At 36.6% G+C, this 18,511-nt stretch overlaps 1 protein-coding gene across 5 annotated transcripts in view; it reads right to left on the bottom strand.

Moving 5' to 3' along the window:
- LOC135363645 (mitotic spindle assembly checkpoint protein MAD2A) overlaps nt 1-18,511 on the bottom strand; it is a 56,941-nt gene that overhangs the window by 20,105 nt on the left and 18,325 nt on the right. For all 5 annotated transcript variants that reach the window (XR_010409526.1, XR_010409525.1, XM_064585010.1 and 2 more), the window contains exons 2-5: nt 11,740-11,791; nt 4,797-5,167; nt 3,737-3,883; nt 651-771 (exon numbers count right to left, since the gene is read on the bottom strand). Coding sequence is in view for 3 of the 5 variants with exons in the window: in XM_064585010.1 (XP_064441080.1) it covers nt 651-771; nt 3,737-3,883; nt 4,797-4,869 (341 nt within the window). In the remaining 2 variants the exon portion in view is untranslated. The remainder of the gene's footprint in view (nt 1-650; nt 772-3,736; nt 3,884-4,796; nt 5,168-11,739; nt 11,792-18,511) is intronic.

Raw genomic sequence — 18,511 nt, 5'->3', positions numbered from 1 at the left:
ATCTAAAAACTTCAGTTTAGTAAGTGTCTAAGGAGGGGCGCCTGGGTGGCTCAGTTAGTTAAGCGACTGCCTTTGGCTCAGGTCATGATTCCCGGGTCCTGGGATTGAGCCCCACATCGGGCTCCCTGCTTGGCGGGAAGCCTGCTTCTCCCTCTCTCACTCCCCGTTTATGTTCCCTCTCTCGCATGCTCTATTAAATAAATAAATAAAATCCTAAAAAAAAAAAAAAAAGGCAGTGTCTAAGAAGTTTGTAGCATTAAATGAAATACAGTAGAGCTGCACAGTAAGCTGGGAGAAAGTCTAGGATAATACTTCATGGTTAAAAGTACCTTTCTACAATTCATGAAATGGCCCACCTAGGACGGACACCATGGTAGCTTTACATACAGCATCATAAACACTAAAGTTTGAAATTTATGGATTTAGCCTAAGCGCAATTATGTTAAAAGTCCGTGATAGGCAAAATTCTTTCGTGAGCACAATTTGTGAGCCCAATCCTTCTCCACAGGAGATTAAAGATCACATCTAACATACTTAGAAACAAACTACCTTATATGAAACTAGTTCAATATAAGTAGAACTCATCTAGTAAAAGAAAACAGTTTTGGAAAAAGATCTGTAAAAATGGAAGCAATTTACTTCATACTTACCTGTCATCTTTTGCAGTCTTGTCACACTCAATATCAAATTGCCACCTTTCAAGGACCTCACCACTTTCAATATTTGAGATGACAACCACCAGTTTCTGAACTGAACACTTGTATAACCAATCTGCAATACATAACAAGGAATCTTTTTTGTTTCACTGCATTACAAAACAACTCTCTTCCCAGGTCTCACTTTCTATCCTCAGCAAATTCCTACCGCTAGTATTTCGGAACTCTGCCAACCTGTACAGAAAATCTGCCCCACAATAACCTAGCTCCTGTTTTCAAATTCTCAGTATTTGTACCAGATATAGTACTGAGTGCTGAAGACAGAGTAGAAAACATGAAGTACACCCTAATCCAAGTAAGATGCAGGAGATGGCCATTAATCTAATCACTGCACCGATAAATATAAGATTATAATTGTGATAAATGCTATGAAGGTGCAGTATGTGACGCAATGAGAGCATAAGAGAGGAAAATTGGACTCACTCAGGGAGTTCTCACTTGACTTCAGTTCTACAAATAAATTATCATTAAATATGCAAAATGATACAGAAAAGGGTACAGGTCTTAAATATTGAAAAGGGAAGAGCATCTGACCAGAGGATTGAAAGAAGGGTAATACAACTGCAGTAAAGAAAGGGGAGAATGAACAAGGTCAGTTTGTGTACGATACACAGGGGTCAGACCATGCAAGGCCATATGGGCCAAATTAAAGAAGTTACACTTCAAGAACCAGGGAAGTCATTACTGTATTTGAAGTATGGTGTGATGTAATTAAATTTGTATTTCAGAACTATCCTTCTGGCTGTGATGTGGAAAGTAGAGTAGAGGTAAAGAGGGGATCTAGAGACACCAATTAATTAGCAATTCAAGCAAGAGGTAATGAAGGCTTAGAGAAGGATAAGCTGGTAGAGATGGATCAGTAGATAGATTCAAGAGATTTCATGGTTCAAACTGTTAGGATTTATTGACTACTTATGAGTAAGCAAGAAGAAAGACTGAGATAGCTCCCAACTTCCTAGTTTATATCACTAGTTGGATGGCTGATCCATTCACTGAGAAAAAGAATGCAAATGGGAGATGATGCTTAAGTTTTAAGATTTTATTTTTAAGTAATCTCCACACCCAACATGGGGCTGCAACTTCATATCTCGAGATCAAGAGTTGCATGCTCCATTGACTGAGCCAGCCAGGAGCGCCTTAAGTTTAGTTTTCAGGTATCACTGCGATAGCCAGATGAAGATATCAACGGAGCCACGAAATATATGAGCACAATTAGGAGAATTGGGTTGGATGTACAGTTGTGAGTCAACTACACCAAGGTTGTTAGTGAAGCTATGTACATGTCAGAGATCATCCTAGAGAGAGATTATAGTGAGAAGAGGGCCTCAGGACAAGCCCTGAATTAATCTTGGAAATTGGGATAGTATACTCAGGAATCTGTAGTGGTTTTTTTTCTTTTTTTAAGAGACAAAACAATTTTGTAATATTTAGGGCTTGTGGGCCACCTAGGTCTCTGTTGCATAGTCTTTAAAAAACAGCCCTTTAAAAATCTGAAAACAGGGCACCTGGGTGGCTCAGTTGGTTAAGCGACTGCCTTCGGCTCAGGTCATGATCCTGGAGTCCCGGGATCGAGTCCCGCATCGGGCTCCCTGCTCAGCAGGGAGTCTGCTTCTCCCTCTGACCCTCCCCCCTCTCATGCTCTATCTCATTCTCTCTCTCAAATAAATAAAATCTTAAAAAAAAAAAAAATCTGAAAACATTCTTAGTTTGCAGGCAGTACAAAAATAGCCACTTGCTAGACACGGGCTGTCGTATGTATCAACTTTTTCTTGACATATATCGATTTTTCTCAATTTAGCTCTGAAAAGGAAGAAATTGGGTAGTAACTTAAGGATTTGGGGTGGGTGGAAATTTTTTTCTTTTAAAACTGAAGAGAGATCAAAACAAAGAAATCAAAAATACCAGAGAAGAACTAGGATAAAATCCTTAAGGCTAGAGGAATGGGGATTCAGATTGAACAATTTGCCTCTAAGAAGAGCAATTCCTCCATTTTAACTAAAATAAAAGGGAGAAATTAAATAGGAAGGTCTGCATACATCCGAGGTGAAGAAATATCCTCAGTGTAGTCTTAAAGGAGACAACCCAAAAACCAGTAGCTTAGGTGGGGCTTGCTTCTCCATCAAATTAAGATGACATAGATTATTAGTTGCTTACTAATAATCTTACTTTTTAGCCCTGAATAAAAAAAAAAAAAACAATTAATCTAATTTTAAAAATAAAGCTACTTGATACAAAGAAATATATATGACTCATGAATTAAGAAAAAAAGATGACTAGTGTTTTTTGGAACTAGTTTTGGAAGATCAAATGGGGAGCTAGGGAGAAACATCCTACAACAGAAAAATTAGAAGTGGGAATCCTAAGTAGAGAAAAATATGAGGGGAAAAAGGAATAGATGGAGAACAAGTATTGATTCAATATAGTAATTTCTTGAGCTAAAGAAAAACAGTGAGTGCTCAGATAGAAAAGGCTTACTGATTAAAGGCAGGATTTTAAAAAAGACAAATGGAAATATATAAAAAATAAAACTCTACTGGGTGCTCTATTACTTAGTAGTTCTTTTCTTTAAGTTTAGTTTCCAGGTTGGATCCAATTTTATTTTCCTTTAAGTAATGATGGCTTTAAACTCTAGGCAGTTACAGAAAATATATGTTAAAAATATACAGTGGATTTTTCTCCAATAGTGAACACCATCATAAGGACAGAAAATTCCAACTTGTTCCATCTGGCTACATGAACTGCAAAAATCATTTCTAAGGAAGTTGATGGAGACAGTTTTGTGAAGCCATATCAGATTCCTAATATCAAAATATTCAACCCACTCAAACTGCAGTATGGGAAGGGTGGACTTTCTTTCAATTTATATATTATTTGCTTCCTTCCAATTAAGAATCACTATATTTGAGGTTGTAGTGTTTTATACCTTTTTGTACAGAGCTGAAAAATGACCACCAAGATGCCAGAAAATATGGGTTCTACAAGGCCTGCAAAACTCAAAATGGTTTGCAACAATTAAATACCTTTCAGCTGTTCCACCACATTATTTAGGTATTTTATGAGCTCAGGATCAGTTGTTACAAGCAAGGTGAGTCCATATTTCTGCACTCTAGTAAAGGTTTCAGATGGATATATGCCACGCTGATATAAAATGCTGTTGATGCCAAATGCTGGAAACAAAAGGAATGTTAAAGAAAAGTCATTATCACTTTGTAACTCTGGAAAATAAAACATTTAGATGTGGCTACGTTTCATTAATGGCATAAAACCATAAATGCCTTAACGTGTTTGTGGGTGTTTTGCTGAAAGCAGAGTAGGTAAAAAGTGGCATTAAACATTCTTAAAACCTTGCTTCTAATTAAGAGAGAACACGATACCTGCATTTCTGTGGCAAAAAAAGAGAAAAACGCCAAACTGCATTAATCTACTGTCAAAGTAGTACTACAACTCACTGTAATCCAAGTCCCAATTCAGATTATGTGGTTAGAGGCTGTCAAAATAGGCTTTTGCATCTCAGTTAGCAACTGATTAACTGTTCTCTGCAATGCTCTCAGCAAACCTTTCCCTCTTTTTCCTCCTTTTCTCCTCACAAGTCCTGCCAGATCCTATCAGAAGGCCCAACTGTCCTGGTCCGGAATGGCGTTTCCTAACTCTAGTCCATCACCGCCAATACCAGAATCAAAGAGGGGCCGAGGGGTTGTTAAAAATATACGTGGCCCCCACCCCGGTCCTACTCCGTCTGAAGTCGCGGAGGCTGGGGGCGGGCGGAAAGTGCCTGGCTCTGTAGTTGAAAGCAACGCTGCAGGTGGAGGGGCTACATCGCGCCGCAGGCCTCAGCAGCACCTAGGCCTCAAGCCCCACCATTAGCAAGGAGCCCGGAGGCGGCGTCTGCATCCGCTTCTTCCTAGATTCTCCCGCCGGGCAGGAGGCTGGGGCAGAGAGAGCTTAATTCGCGGCCTCGCGGCCTCGCGGCCTCCCCTCCACCCCCTCCCGCTTCCCCCGCCTCCGCGGCTGAGCCCCGGGCCTACCGGGCGGCCTGGCCTCAGTTCACCCCGCCCTCCGGCCTGCGCGAGGACGACTTACAGAAGAACTCGGCCACGATTTCGGCGCTCCCGCGCAGGGTGATGCCTTGCTCCCGGGAGAGCTGCAGCGCCATGGCCAGTCCTACAGACGAAGGAGTGCGCTTCCCCCGGCAGAGAGCGACAGCAGAGACGCCCACAGCAGTTCCCCGCCACTCGTTTCAAAAGTAACGGGCAGCCCGCGCTCGGGCCTCCGCGCAGGCGCGATGAGCCTCTAGGCCCCGCCCCGTGGGGCGGGGCCTGCAGGTCCTCTGGGCGCTTTTCGGAGCTGGCCTGTCCGCAGGCGCAGGGGGTAGGCGTGGTCGCCCAGTTCTGGGTGGTCAAGCTCCGCAGGGTCCCGGCTGGGCGTGTGTAGTTGTGGTCTACTAGACCGGCCTGAGGGAAGAAGACGCCAAAACCTGGTGTGTTTTTTTGTTTTTTTAAAGATTTTATTTATTGGGGCGCCTGGGTGGCTCAGTCGTTGGGCGTCTGCCTTCGGCTCAGGTCGTGGTCCCAGGGTCTTGGGATCGAGCCCCGCATCGGGCTCCCTGCTCCGCGGGGGGCCTGCTTCTCCCTGTCCCACTCCCCCTGCTTGTGTTTCCTCTCTCATTGTCTCTCTCTGTCAAATAAATGGATAAAAATCTTTAAAAAAAAAAGAATTTATTTATTTATTTGAGAGAGAGAGAATGAGAGAGAGCACATGAGGGGGGGAGGGTCAGAGGAGGATCCATGATGACAGTGGCTAGTCCAACAATATTTGTTGAATGAATGATCATTTGAATACTTGCCTAGGAAAATTTCATGGAAGAACCCAAGACATTTTCAAATTGGAGAGCAGGTTGGATGGATGGGGTGAGGCCACATTTTGGGAGCTTTGAATATCCATCTGAAATAAGTTGGACGTACCAGGGATTTCTAGGCTCTTAGAATTGACATAATTAAAGGGGTATTTTTTTCAAGTGTAAATTCAGTAGTGGTTGTAGAATGGATCGTATATAGGACGGTCTCGAGTGGTGGTCCTCAAACTTGAGAGTGTGAAAGAATCACTTGGGTATTTTGCTATATGTAGATTCCTGACTTTTATTCTCCCTTCTCCAAATCTAATTCAGTCCAGTACCATAGCCACTAGCCACAGGTGGCTCTTAGGCACTTGAAATGTGCTTGTCTGAACTGAGATATGCTACAAGTATAAGAATACCAGATTTCAAAGACTTAGTATAAAAAAAAAGAATGTAAAGTATCACAGTGATATGTCTTTCAATCGATTACATATTGAAATGATATTTTCACATGTATTGGATTTATTTCACTTGTTTCATTTTAGTTTTTTAATCTGACTACAAGAACATTTAAAATTACATGTGTGACTCATGTGAGATTTCTGTTGGACAGTGCTGGTCTACTTTATGGGGTCTAGGAGATGACATGTTTTAACCAGCATCCCAAATGATCCTTACATTACTTTTAGAAAAGCATTAGACCATAATGGATATTTTAGTATTGCAGGCCCAGGAGGGCCTAGGAGGTTGAGAACCTGGACTAGATGGATGCCAAAGAGTTGGAATAATGAATCATGGAACACTACATCAAAAACTAAAAAAAAAAAAAAAGAAGGTATACATATACATATGTATATATATGAGAGCAAGCTATTTGGAGGCAAGAATTGAATCGATGACTTAAAAGGGAGAAGAATGTACTGGTAGTACAGATAAATCCAAGGTGGCAAGCCTGCACTACAGGCTAGTGTTGGTGAAGTCTATGGGTATGTTAGGAAGAACTGCCCAAACTCAGCCTATTTTATTTCTTATTTACCACATAAACACTTAAGTTTCCAGAAGCTTTGGAGAGATGTCTTTCCTATTAATTTTAATTGCTCCATTCGACATTGACCTATCTTATCTAAACCATCTTATCTTTATAGAATGTTTTTTAAAAACTTGTTTTCAGTTACTTGAGTTTAGATTTATTTATAATTCAGTGAAGTCCTTCTAATATTTGGGGGAAAGCTATTTGGACAGTGAGAAGTATAAATATAAATTAAGATTTATTTCTGAAGAAAATTCAAGCAGAGAGCATAACCAAACAAACCCATATCACCAAAAGAGATAACTATGAAAAAGTGTGTCATAAACAGGCTTAAATTCAATATTAGGATGCTAAAACCAGAAATGAAAATTTCTAAAGCTAGAATCAAATGGAATTTTAGACTGAAAGTAACTTAATTAATGACTTAGTAGAACAATCTTATAGTTGAGGAAACTGAGGTCCTGAGTGGATACATGGTTAGTCTAAGATTCAATATCTAGTTAGAAGATTTAATAGTAGAATCTAGAGTTTCTGACTTAGTCTCTTGTTAAATTTTATCAATTTGAAGACATGCTAATTAATGCTATTGTTTTTAAAGGCTATTTTTAAAAAAATCAACTGATTTTAGATTAAGGTTTTTTTTTTTTTTTTTTTTTTAAGATTTATTTATTTATTTTAGAGAGAGAGAGAGGAGCATGAGTGGGAAGGGAAGAGGGAGAGGGACAGAGAATCTCAAGCAGACTCTATGCTGAGCGAGGAGCCCCACACGGGGCTCAGTCCCAGGATCCTAAGATCATGATCTGAGCCAAAACCAAGTGTTGGACCCCTAACTGACTAAGCTACCCAGGTGCCCCAAGATTAAGGGTTTTTATTCAATAAACTGTACATATAACTTGTCAAGAAAACGGCAGTTACAATCCATAATGCATTTTATGTTAATACACAAATTGTTTCAACTGCGCCAGAAGATGGCGCTATTTACACGTGAAATAATACCTTTTAAAAATTCAGTGCATATGTTTCAATTTGTGCTTCAGTTCAAAGTAAAATTAAGGGAAAATGTATTTAGTGGCTTCTAAGGTATCTGTATATGTGAAATACATCAGAATGAAAGATTGATCATAATATACTACAGAATTCATATATTATAAACATTTAGTATATGGATGCTCACTATATTTACACTTAATTTACATATTGTTTTTTACATGGAAAAAGGAAACATTTTAGGTAGTTGAATCATTATTCTTACAGACTTAAGAAAGTTTTCCTTCAGATCACTAGGTGTTATTTTATTCTTGAGGCCAACATCTTGACATAAAGCAGTTTGTTCTAAATCTGTTAAAGCAGAGGGATAGTTTATGATAATTTTAATAAGGTGCATTTACTAAATTTTGAAAAAATTACTGTGCACATAGGTAATAAATTAATTATTAATTATGTCAGTTTGCAGAATTTGCTTTTTTCTTTTTAAAAAAAGGATGTTGTCATAAAGACCTATTTTCCTCACATACTTTCCCGCTAAGGACTTTCTTTGATTGTTGGTCCACATGTTCAAAAAGATAGCACAACACATTTGAATCATGACATTGTATTAATAAGCAATGGCTTAATAGAGTGAACAAATATAACCCCATACTGGTGTAATTTATAATTTTTAATGATCCAGTTGATATATAGGATATTATAATCTTTTCTTTAGTAAAAATTGAGAAAATATTATTGAGAACCAAATATTATTGAGAACATAGTAATAATTCCATAAGTTCTTATAATGAAAAATATGGGCTGTTTCTTATCAGAAAGTATTACTGTGTTTTGTTATGATTTTGTTTTGATATTATAATTCTCTTATGATAATGGCATATAATCACTTAGAAGTCTTTTCATGGCTCAACCAGGATTAGGTGTCAAAGGTATAATTTTAAAGGCAGGTGATAGTCTTATGCATAGTTAATCCCCAGACTGATGGAATGTGTGTGTGTGTGTGTGTAACATATATATGAAGAATGGGTTCTGCAATCAGTTGGATTTGACAGCACGGTGTATTTTGAAATGTAATTGAAGCTCAAAACAACTTAGAACAGTTTCAGGTACAGAAACTATCAACACAAAGCCTCTATGAAGAATGAAAAAGCCATGGTTGCTATTAAATTAATAAAAATAGATTGAATTTCTTAAATGATTTTATAATTATATATTAAATCTCATCAAACATTCTATGCCTATCATACATTTTTTGTTTGTTGTTTCTGAATATTCTGTATATAGGATTATTTTTATTATTGCCCATATGTAAGTAAAGGTGAATTAGTTCTGCTAAATCTGTCAACTAATAATTAGACCAAAATTGTATCTGAGTGAATAGAAAGATATTTTTTGAGGAGTTCTACAGACAAAATAAAATAAACCATAAATTTGGGTCTTTCTCAAATATTTGTGAATACCAACTTATAAAACACTCATGTGAAAACATGGAAAATCACTTTACTTTAAATTTATATTTTTCTATTTAGATAAACTTGGTTCTGTCAACTGGAACTGTTCTCTTATAAGCTGCCTTGTGTTTATAGCTCATTCAAACAATATAGTAGTCAAGCCATATTTATCAGGTTACAGATCAGTCATGCACGTTAATTCTATTATTTCTGCTGGGATTTCCCACTTCAAAATTGATTATGACAGTGTTTTTTATTCTTGAGTAATGTACATAGTCTGTTTAACATCAACTGACAACAAAACGTCTTACTGAACCCTAGAGTTTTTGGTTTAGTGTTGGAGATCAAGTGGATTAAAAAATAAATGGTATCTTTTTATTATTGCTTAGTTTCGGTATAGTTGTAAATAAAGATGCTAACTTTTCACACTGAAATAGATGGCAATTATCTGTTGTAAGGCTGTCTTTTGGATGATCCAGAATATACCTTTTTAAGCCCGTGTTACATTCATATCAAAAGGAGACTTGAAATGAAGTTTCATTAATTCGTTTATCTCCAAGAATATTCTTGCAGACCCTTGTCTGAGAAACAGCAGGCCGTAGCATTCAGATATTCAAAATGTATTCACAGAATTTGGATATTCTTAAAAGTGAGGTGTGGTTATGAGTTTGTATAATTAAGAGTTATTGATGAGATGGGTTCCTTTTTGGGTTTGGAATTTTACATTAAGATTCTTATTAAATTTGAGTTATCTTTAGTTTCCATTGAATTAATAAGAAATTATAATATTTAACTCCTAAAGGCAGCCGAATATACTACTGTAACACTGTTAAGCGTCTTAGGGACTTAAAAAGTTCTGTGCTGCTCTCAGATGGCTGCCTGCCTGAGGAAAAAGATCAGGAGTGTGGGAAGGGCAGGCCATTACTTAATGCCTCAGGTCCCCCTGGACCTTGACGGAAGGTTATTTGAAGGACCCTGGAAATGTGTATACACCTTCCTCTTTTCTTTCTCAAAGATCTTGTTTAAAATAGTGTATCCCATTAGGAATAGAAAAAATGATGAATATACACCAATATAGGTTTATTTATCTCTAAATTATAAACTTTTCCAGACTATTAGGTACATGTAGTATATACTATATATTTATATATATTTAAAATATATAGGTATTTCAAATGTTATATTTTATATATGTTATATTTAAACATAATAAATATGTATATATTTAAAACATACACAAGTTAGAAATTAAAGAAAGATGAGATGAATGTTTCTTTCGTTTTTTTTTTTTTTAATTTATTTATTTGAGAGAGAGAGAATGAGAGAGAGCACATGAGAGGGGGGAGGGTCAGAGGGAGAAGCAGACTCCCTGCCGAGCAGGGAGCCCGATGCGGGGCTCGATCCAGGGACTCCAGGATCATGGCCTGAGCCGAAGGCAGTCGCCCAACCAACTGAGCCACCCAGGCGCCCGAGATGAATGTTTCTTTTAAAAATGATACTTGTTGGAGCACCTGGGTGGCCCAGTAGGCTAAGCGTCTGACTCTTGGTTTCAGTTCAGGTCATGATCTCAGGGTTGTGAGATTGAGCCCCCACCTCTGGCTCTGAGCTCAGCTCAGCTCTGAGTCTGCTCCAGATTCTCTCTCCCTCTCCAGGCTCTCCCACTCTGTTCCTCCCCCCCACTCAGGCTCGCTCTCTTTCTCTCTAGAATAAATAAATAAAATCTTTAAAAATGATTCTTGTTATATCACTAGAAAATAATTTATTTTTATGTTCACTAAATGTATTAATAACTCTATTAAAATTTATGTGGTTAATATGCCTCATTTTTAAAAAAAATTTGGTTTAATTATTTGTAAATGATTTAAAAGTCTGATACTGAGTTCAGTTTATTTTAATACTTGGGAGTCTTTTGGTTTGTTTTTGAAGTTTTTGTTTTTAGGAGGATACAAATGGAAGAAGTCCATTAATGACTTATTTATTTATATTTATCTGTATTTTTATAGTTTTAACAAATGGATCTAAAACCAAAGATTTAAGCAGTTTTCGCCCATTTCTTAAAAATATGAAAACACATCTTTCTATTAGTTTGGAATTAATTGTTCCCATCTTTTAATTGCCTTTGGAACTAATTTGTAATTTAGAAAAATTACAAATGGATTAGAAAAATTTGTTTCCAAGGTTTTCAATTGTACAGATGAAGTTTTTTTTAAAAAAATAATCGATACAAACATGCTGTCTCAGCAGCATGACTGTCTTTTGAAAAACATTTGCTCATTCATTTAAAAAAGTCACTTTTCCTTTTTAAGAACATATTGAGTGTTAATTTTTCTGAAATTCTTCTTAGATAGCACAGTACCGAGTGTTGCCTACATAGAGAAAGGGTGAGTAAATTTGAAACAGTTGACCTTCATTTCCTCAATCTACCAACAGTGACCTGTAACTTTCTGATAGGGTGCTGGTGTCAATCTATTTGTTACATTTTAGTACAGTTTAGTGTATTTTCTTAGATTAAAAAATCAATATAAGTAGACATTCTAACAGTTCTTCTTATACCCCCAAGGGACTATTTTGTGCACATATTCCACTTTGGAAACCATTAGTTAAAAGTATGTTTACAGGAAGGATAAGGTACCCTGAGTTGGGGACAGTAGTGTTCCCTGCTTGCCCCCCCCTCTCAGGTACACATGGAATAGACAAATGTAGCTTGGATGACTGACTTGCCTGTGTGGAATGTGAGCTCTCATTCTCCATGCCAGCTTCTGCCAGATCAATCCTGTGAGGAAAAGACATGATTTTTATTGGGAAAAGGTGCCCCAGACTTTTGAACACCATTCATTTTCCACTTAAACCTGCTGAAGGCACAGAATAAAAACCCTCTTCGGAGTTTCAACAGATTCTTATATGGTAAAAGTCCACTTGGAACACATGAAAAAACTTTACTACTTGTAGCATAGAGGTGGAAGGTCATGGCATTGTCTAAGGAAGCAACAATGTCCAACCAATCTACCAGAAGCAGAGTTCACAGGCACATGTGCAAGTAAAAGGTGTCATCCTCGCATGTTCTAGAGAAATATTTTAGAGGTGGAATATCTGGACAATTTAAGAAGAATTCTGTAAGGATATTTTTTCCCTCACCTGTAAAATGGAGGTAACGATAATACTTGTGACAAAATTTTTGTGAGGATTACAGGAGATAATACAACTGAAGCTTTGGTTTATTGTTAATATATTATTCTTGTTATTGCTATATTCTTGTTATTATAAATTATTGTTATTATTATTTAGATAGCTTTTCTTCCACTTTCCCAAGTACCTTTCCTGAGTCTGATACATGTGTAGTCTAGGATAACTAGAGGAGTCCTCAGGTAACGCAACTTCAGGAAAAAGATGAGGACAGACCCTGTCTTACCACTATGGTAAACAAAATACAATTATAATAGCTAGCATTTATTGAGCACTTCCTTTCTGCCAGACACTCTTCCAAGTGCTTTATGTGAATCTACTGACTTAATCCTTTCACAAGCACACAAGTTACGTACTTTAATTACCTGTGTGTTATAGCTAAGAAAACTAACTTATAGAAGGAAGTTGAATAATTTATCCAAGATCACCCAACTCAGAGAACTGAAGTCAAGTCCAAGCAATCCAGATGGTAGCAGGATATGAATCCTGAAAGTATGAAAGGTCTGGCTATATTTTAGATAATCTATCATGAGGTGATGCATAGTGGGTCCTTATGTCCTGTCCCTCCCTCCATTCTTGATGTGAAATATTAAGTGAAGTGAGGAATTACCTTCAGTTTCTCAGTGGAGGAGGAGGCAAGATAGGGGAGCGGGGGAGGGCAAAGATAGGCAGACAAGAAAAAAGGGTTGGAAAGATTCTGGGGGCAGCCATTGTGCGGAATGGGAAGAGAATTCAACCAAGAAGAAATAATAGTACAGAGCATTGTTCCTCGATAGATGTTTACTGAGTACTATTTATCTCATGATGTGGAGGTATATGGATGCAAAAAAAGAGCCTTTCTTTTCCAGGCAAATGTAGCTGGGGACCCAATATACCAAAATAGCTGCAGAGAAGGAGGGATAAGATAACAACCAAGTGAATGTATGCAGTAAATGCAAAATGAATTCAAAAATAACTATGGGAATGTGTCTTGGAGGACATTGCAGTACTTGAAGAGTGTTTAGAACTTTAGCAGGCAAAGATGGGTGGCTGTTAGGGAAGGTTAAATTGAGAACAATTAAGTCTGGTGTGGGTCATAAAGAAAAGGTAGGACAATAACCTTTTTGGATGTAGACATAAAGGTAGGACATTACAGGCACAGAACTTAACATCAATAGACCAAAAGTATGGAAGCACCAAACCAGCTCACTTTTACCCACGACACAGTCTTGATGTAATTAGATCACATCTGGGTCCTTTTTCTAGAGAGCCTTTGTGTGGCAGGCTGAAAAGTTGGGACTTCTCCCAGGAGACATGAGGAAGCCATTGGAAGTTTGGGAACTTTGGAAGAATTTAATTATAGTGATGTTTTAGTAACATGATGGTAGCTGACATGAATTACAGGTTGGAAAGCTATGTAACAGTCCAGGCAAGAAGCACTCAAGACTGTTTCTTCACTGTTTAAATTGCAGCACGTGCTGTAATCATCAGGAGAATCCTTCCTTTGGCCTCATTATCATAGATTCATCAGTTTCCCCCCTTTTCTCCCTATCTTTGGTGTCTTTGATTTCTGGTTCTTTAATTCCTCCAAATTTTTACTCTTCTTCTTAGCTCCTACCCTTTCCTCTTGGCCTTGTTAACTTGTCTTCCACTGCTCTATGTGTATGAGCTGTTCTGCTCTGATCTGACTCGATTCAGAGAGTAGGCCTGCACATTTCAGCCCCACCACAGAGATTTCAATCAACTGAGGCCCTAACTCACTCCATTCCTTATGTTACTGCCATATCCCATAATATTTGCTTAGCTGTAATGGTTACTAATGTTTGATGTCATTTTATTATTTAAATTCAGTAAAATATTTCTGCCTTTTTTCATGGGATTATGACTAACAGAGGAGCATGTTAAACTTTGTGTTTGTGAATAGAAGATAAGGATAGTAGCTCTAGTAACCCTGTCTGTTTCTTATCATTTTATTAAGTTTTCACATAAATTTATTCAAATTTGAAAGTCTTTAAAATTAAAGACAGAAAATCATATACATTAACTTGATGTTCCCCTTAAAATACTAAAATATTGCCATTGGTTTCTATTGGTTACATTGTTTTTCTATTTAAGAAATTATCAGTTTCCGCCTTCTCTTACAGTGACTTAGTATCCAAAACATAGTGAACATTTAAGTATATGAGGTGAAAATATATTAAAAAAAAATGAATGAAAATGAATAGAAAGAAGTCTTGAATCTAGAATATGGATATATCTACACACATACACAATATGTCCCTATGCCATTTGAATCCATAATAACCTTCCTTTAAAAGCATCATTGCAGGGGCGCCTGGGTGGCTCAGTTGGTTAAGCGACTGCCTTCGGCTCAGGTCATGATCCTGGAGTCCCGCATCGAGTCCCGCATCGAGTCCCGCATCGAGTCCCGCATCGGGCTCCCTGCTGGGCGGGGAGTCTGCTTCTCCCTCTGATCCTCCCCCCTCTCATGTGCTCTCTATCTCATTCACTCTCAAATAAATAAATAAAATCTTTAAAAAAATAAAAATAAAAAAAATAAAAGCATCATTGCAGTAGTTTCTAAGTATCTCAAAATTATTTTTAAGTTAAGGCTTTAGGAAAGTAGTAATTTTGAGTAATTAATGCTTAATACAAATTTACCAAAGGCAATAAGAAAGCATTTATAAGATCAACTTTTTAATTATGAGATATTTTATAAATGATTCAGTCCTACACTTCTGCTTGCACAATTCCACATGAAACCTTTTTTCTTCTTTTTTTTTTTTCAGTGGAAGAGGACAATCAAACTTGGGTTTTATCTTGAGAGCTCAAGAAAGGGTAAAAAATGGGTAGCAAGAAGTCTTTTTTGTAGAAAATGAATCCATTTTGAAGTTCAATGGGAAGAAGCAATTTTTGAATTTTGTATAGAAAATTTATCTAACTTCATAATTAACTTGATTATTTGATTTATTATGTAAACAAAGTATAATGTTTCTTAAAGCCTACAAATAACCACTTTTTCTAACCATGAAAGATTAAGTGAAAACAAAGGGAGTGAACAAAAATGGGAGGGGGTCACAGATCTGTATCTGCATGGAGGAAGAGGGCAGTACTTTGGGGGAGTGCAATTTACATGAGCATCTGGGTCTTTTGTCATGTTTTGGATGGATGACCTGAGTCTGATATATTGGTGAATAGCATTAAGAAAGGTCTGGTTGTCAAAGGCTAGAAAGAAAAATGCAATTAGCCACAGCAATGAGGTGATGTCTGTGTTTGGGGGAAAAAACTGACACCTAACTGGCAATAGAAAACACTGAAATGATAACATCAGTAGAAGGCCAGATTGTGTGTGTGTGTGTGTGTGTATCTATTATATAATGATCTTAACTCAGTAGGATATGACAAAAATGTCATTTTTTGGTACTATTTGGCTTATGTGATGAAAGTGAATGTGTACCTGTTACCAAAGAAATGACATGAACTCAATGCATTTTTCACTCATAACACACTAATTTCACCAACCTGACATTCGCAATACTGTTTGTTTCTATTAAAGAAAATTAGAAATAAATAAAAGTGCACTTGGAGTCTAAAAGAAGTTTGCTCTTTTTCGGTCCAATTTTTTTTTTTTCTTTATAAACCATGCCATCCATACTAGAGAAGCATATCTAATCTCCCAATTAGTCAGGCCCCAGGATAATCAATCTCTTTAACAGCAGATGCCTTGTTTTAGCAAAGGAATGCTTGGTTTCAAAAGCAGTTTTGTGTTGAGAGAGGAGTGCAGTTGGCACGGGTGATTAGAACTCTTTTAAACCCTATAAAAAGCTTCTGTAGATTGTTTTATGCCCACACTTTGTGAACTGAAGTAAATGTTGTATATCTCCATCTTAAAATGAACATGGTGGGGACTTTATACAGTCTGTGAGAACATCTACATGCATATAAATGGAATTATTTGAAGTCCAACATTTTTATGGCCATTTGAATTAAACTGTGATTTCAATAACATCTAAAACTAGTGAATATGTTTTTAGTAAGTGCTCTTCATGTTAATTAAATATACTCCTTAACTAGTATAACTTAATTATTAGGTTAGCATTTTTTAAACTGAAAATACAATGGCAAGTTAACACGATTCTTACATTTATTGTTTGGCCTACATTTACATTAGTCTGTAAATGCCTTTCTTCGTGTCTGATGCCTTTTCAGTTCATAGTCACATCCATGTGTAAATGAGCAGTGTGCAAGCCAACTTTGAAATCAAGAAGAAATCATTTAACAGTAAAGTTTATAAACTGTATATTAAGTCAAAACTATAGATTGACTTTATTTTGCTCAAAACAACTCATTTAATATATGATAGACTGAAATATAGTGACATACCTTTCACTGTGGTATAACAAAAAAATCTCTAAGACTTCAGTAAATTATTTCAGATAATATTGTTCAAAATCTGATTGCTGGAACTCATCAGTAAGGCCTCAATGTGATACATAAAATAATTCAGAAGGCCACAAGAGTATGTATTTCCTTTTTTAAGAGAGTAGTCACATAATTAAAAGCATTGAGTTGAAACATTTGCAAGGTAGTTAAGAAAAAAAAGCATTCACCTGCATATTTGGGATGTTCTCATTTCAACTTTATTGTATAATGGTCAGTTCTACCAGTTTTTCTCCCCTCTTAAAAATTGTTTCAATCATGCCTAATCTGTGGAAAGTTAATATTTTCCATAGTGAAGGTGGATAGGACATCTGAGGAAAAATTAAAAGCAGATGGCCTTTAATTTAAGAAACATTTGATACTAATTACTTCCTACCTTTCACATGACTTAAGTGTCGGTGAGTGTATAGGATTACATTACTTTTTTAAGAAAGGTTGTAAGGCTAAATTTGGTAGATAAGGTAGAGATCCAGTGAGATGAGATTTTTAAAATACAGGCATTCTTTTTTTTTTTTTAAATACAGGCCTTCTTAATAATACCAAATACCAGAACAGAACTGTGACAATTTACTTGTGCTTATTCTAACTCATAATAGCATTTTAATATGATTAGTAGAATGGCTTCTGCGTATTAAGATCCCTAAAGTTTTTAACTGGAAAACAGTTTAATGACCAATCTGTTACTCAGCTATATTTTATTTTTTTATTTTTTAGAAGATTTTATTTATTTGTCAGAGAGAGAGAGAAAATGAGTTCTTAGAGGGAGAAACAGGCTCCCGCTGAGCAGGGAGCCTGACGTGGGGCTTGATGCCAGGACCCTGGGATTATGACTTTAGCCGAAAGCAGATGCTTAACCAACTGAGCCACCCAGTCATTTCAACTCAGCTATATTTTAGATTTAAAACTTCATTTTATTGCTGTAGCATGTAAAGCAGTTTACGTTTGATTTAGTGGAATTAACACTTAGCTTTATATGATAGCTTTCTTAGACCCCAATGATTTTCAGAATCCAGAGATTTCCAAGCTGAAACTTTTTCTGATCATAGAGCTTTCGTAGCTAAGTTTATACATGGATTATTTCTTCCTTAGACATGCACACACATTCACGCGCACACGCAAACACTAGAATATAAAAAAAAAAGTCAGAAAGAAAACATACCAAAATGTTAACACCATCTTTGGGTGATGGATAAATTTGGGGTTATTTATAGAATTGGCTTCCATTTTTAATGACTTTTTTTATACTTAGGAAGAAATGTAACTATTTTCAGTTTCAAATAACAGACATACTAGGATCCCAGCATAGGTAGTGTATAGTTTGACCATGATTTTCTCCGGTCCTCTGAAATCTCTGCAAGGGCAAATACCTGCAAGGGCAAATACTCTGTTCTTTCCTTGGCACTACCACTTTGGCCGTGATATTGAAGCAAACCACTCCGTGAAAGTTACAGTTTAATTCCAAAATGGAAGAAGTAGGTTGTGTTTAAAGCATCCCTGGAATGATCCAAAATAACAACTAGTAACCATGGTAAACAGGAATTGTACCTATTCAGGATCTCAGGAGCACTTTGCAGTTCTATTATTGAAGACCCCCAAAGACATTTTGTTGATATTGTATCTATGGGTATTTATCACATTAGATATTAAATCTGAGCTATTTTTGAAATATGTATTAATTCATTTAAAATATTCATTTAATTCATTTAAAAATAACAGTGAATACGCGTTACATGTTAACACACATAATATAGTTTTTTGAAAACAAAGTAAAATATATCGAGAAGAACGGCACTATTTTCCATTTTTGTAAATGTCTTTTATGTATGTATGTCTTAGCAGAAGACCGTTAGATTCTCTAACCCGCTTCTGCATTCAATTTCTTAGAGTGTGG

The sequence above is a fragment of the Mirounga angustirostris genome, unplaced genomic scaffold (genome assembly GCF_029215605.1).
Source record: "Mirounga angustirostris isolate CCGP_5_RB_7025 unplaced genomic scaffold, mMirAng1.0.hap1 SCAF_2, whole genome shotgun sequence".
Lineage (NCBI taxonomy): Eukaryota > Metazoa > Chordata > Mammalia > Carnivora > Phocidae > Mirounga > Mirounga angustirostris.
The sequence above is the reverse complement of the archived record's forward strand: the minus strand, read 5'-3'. Positions and strand labels throughout refer to the sequence as shown.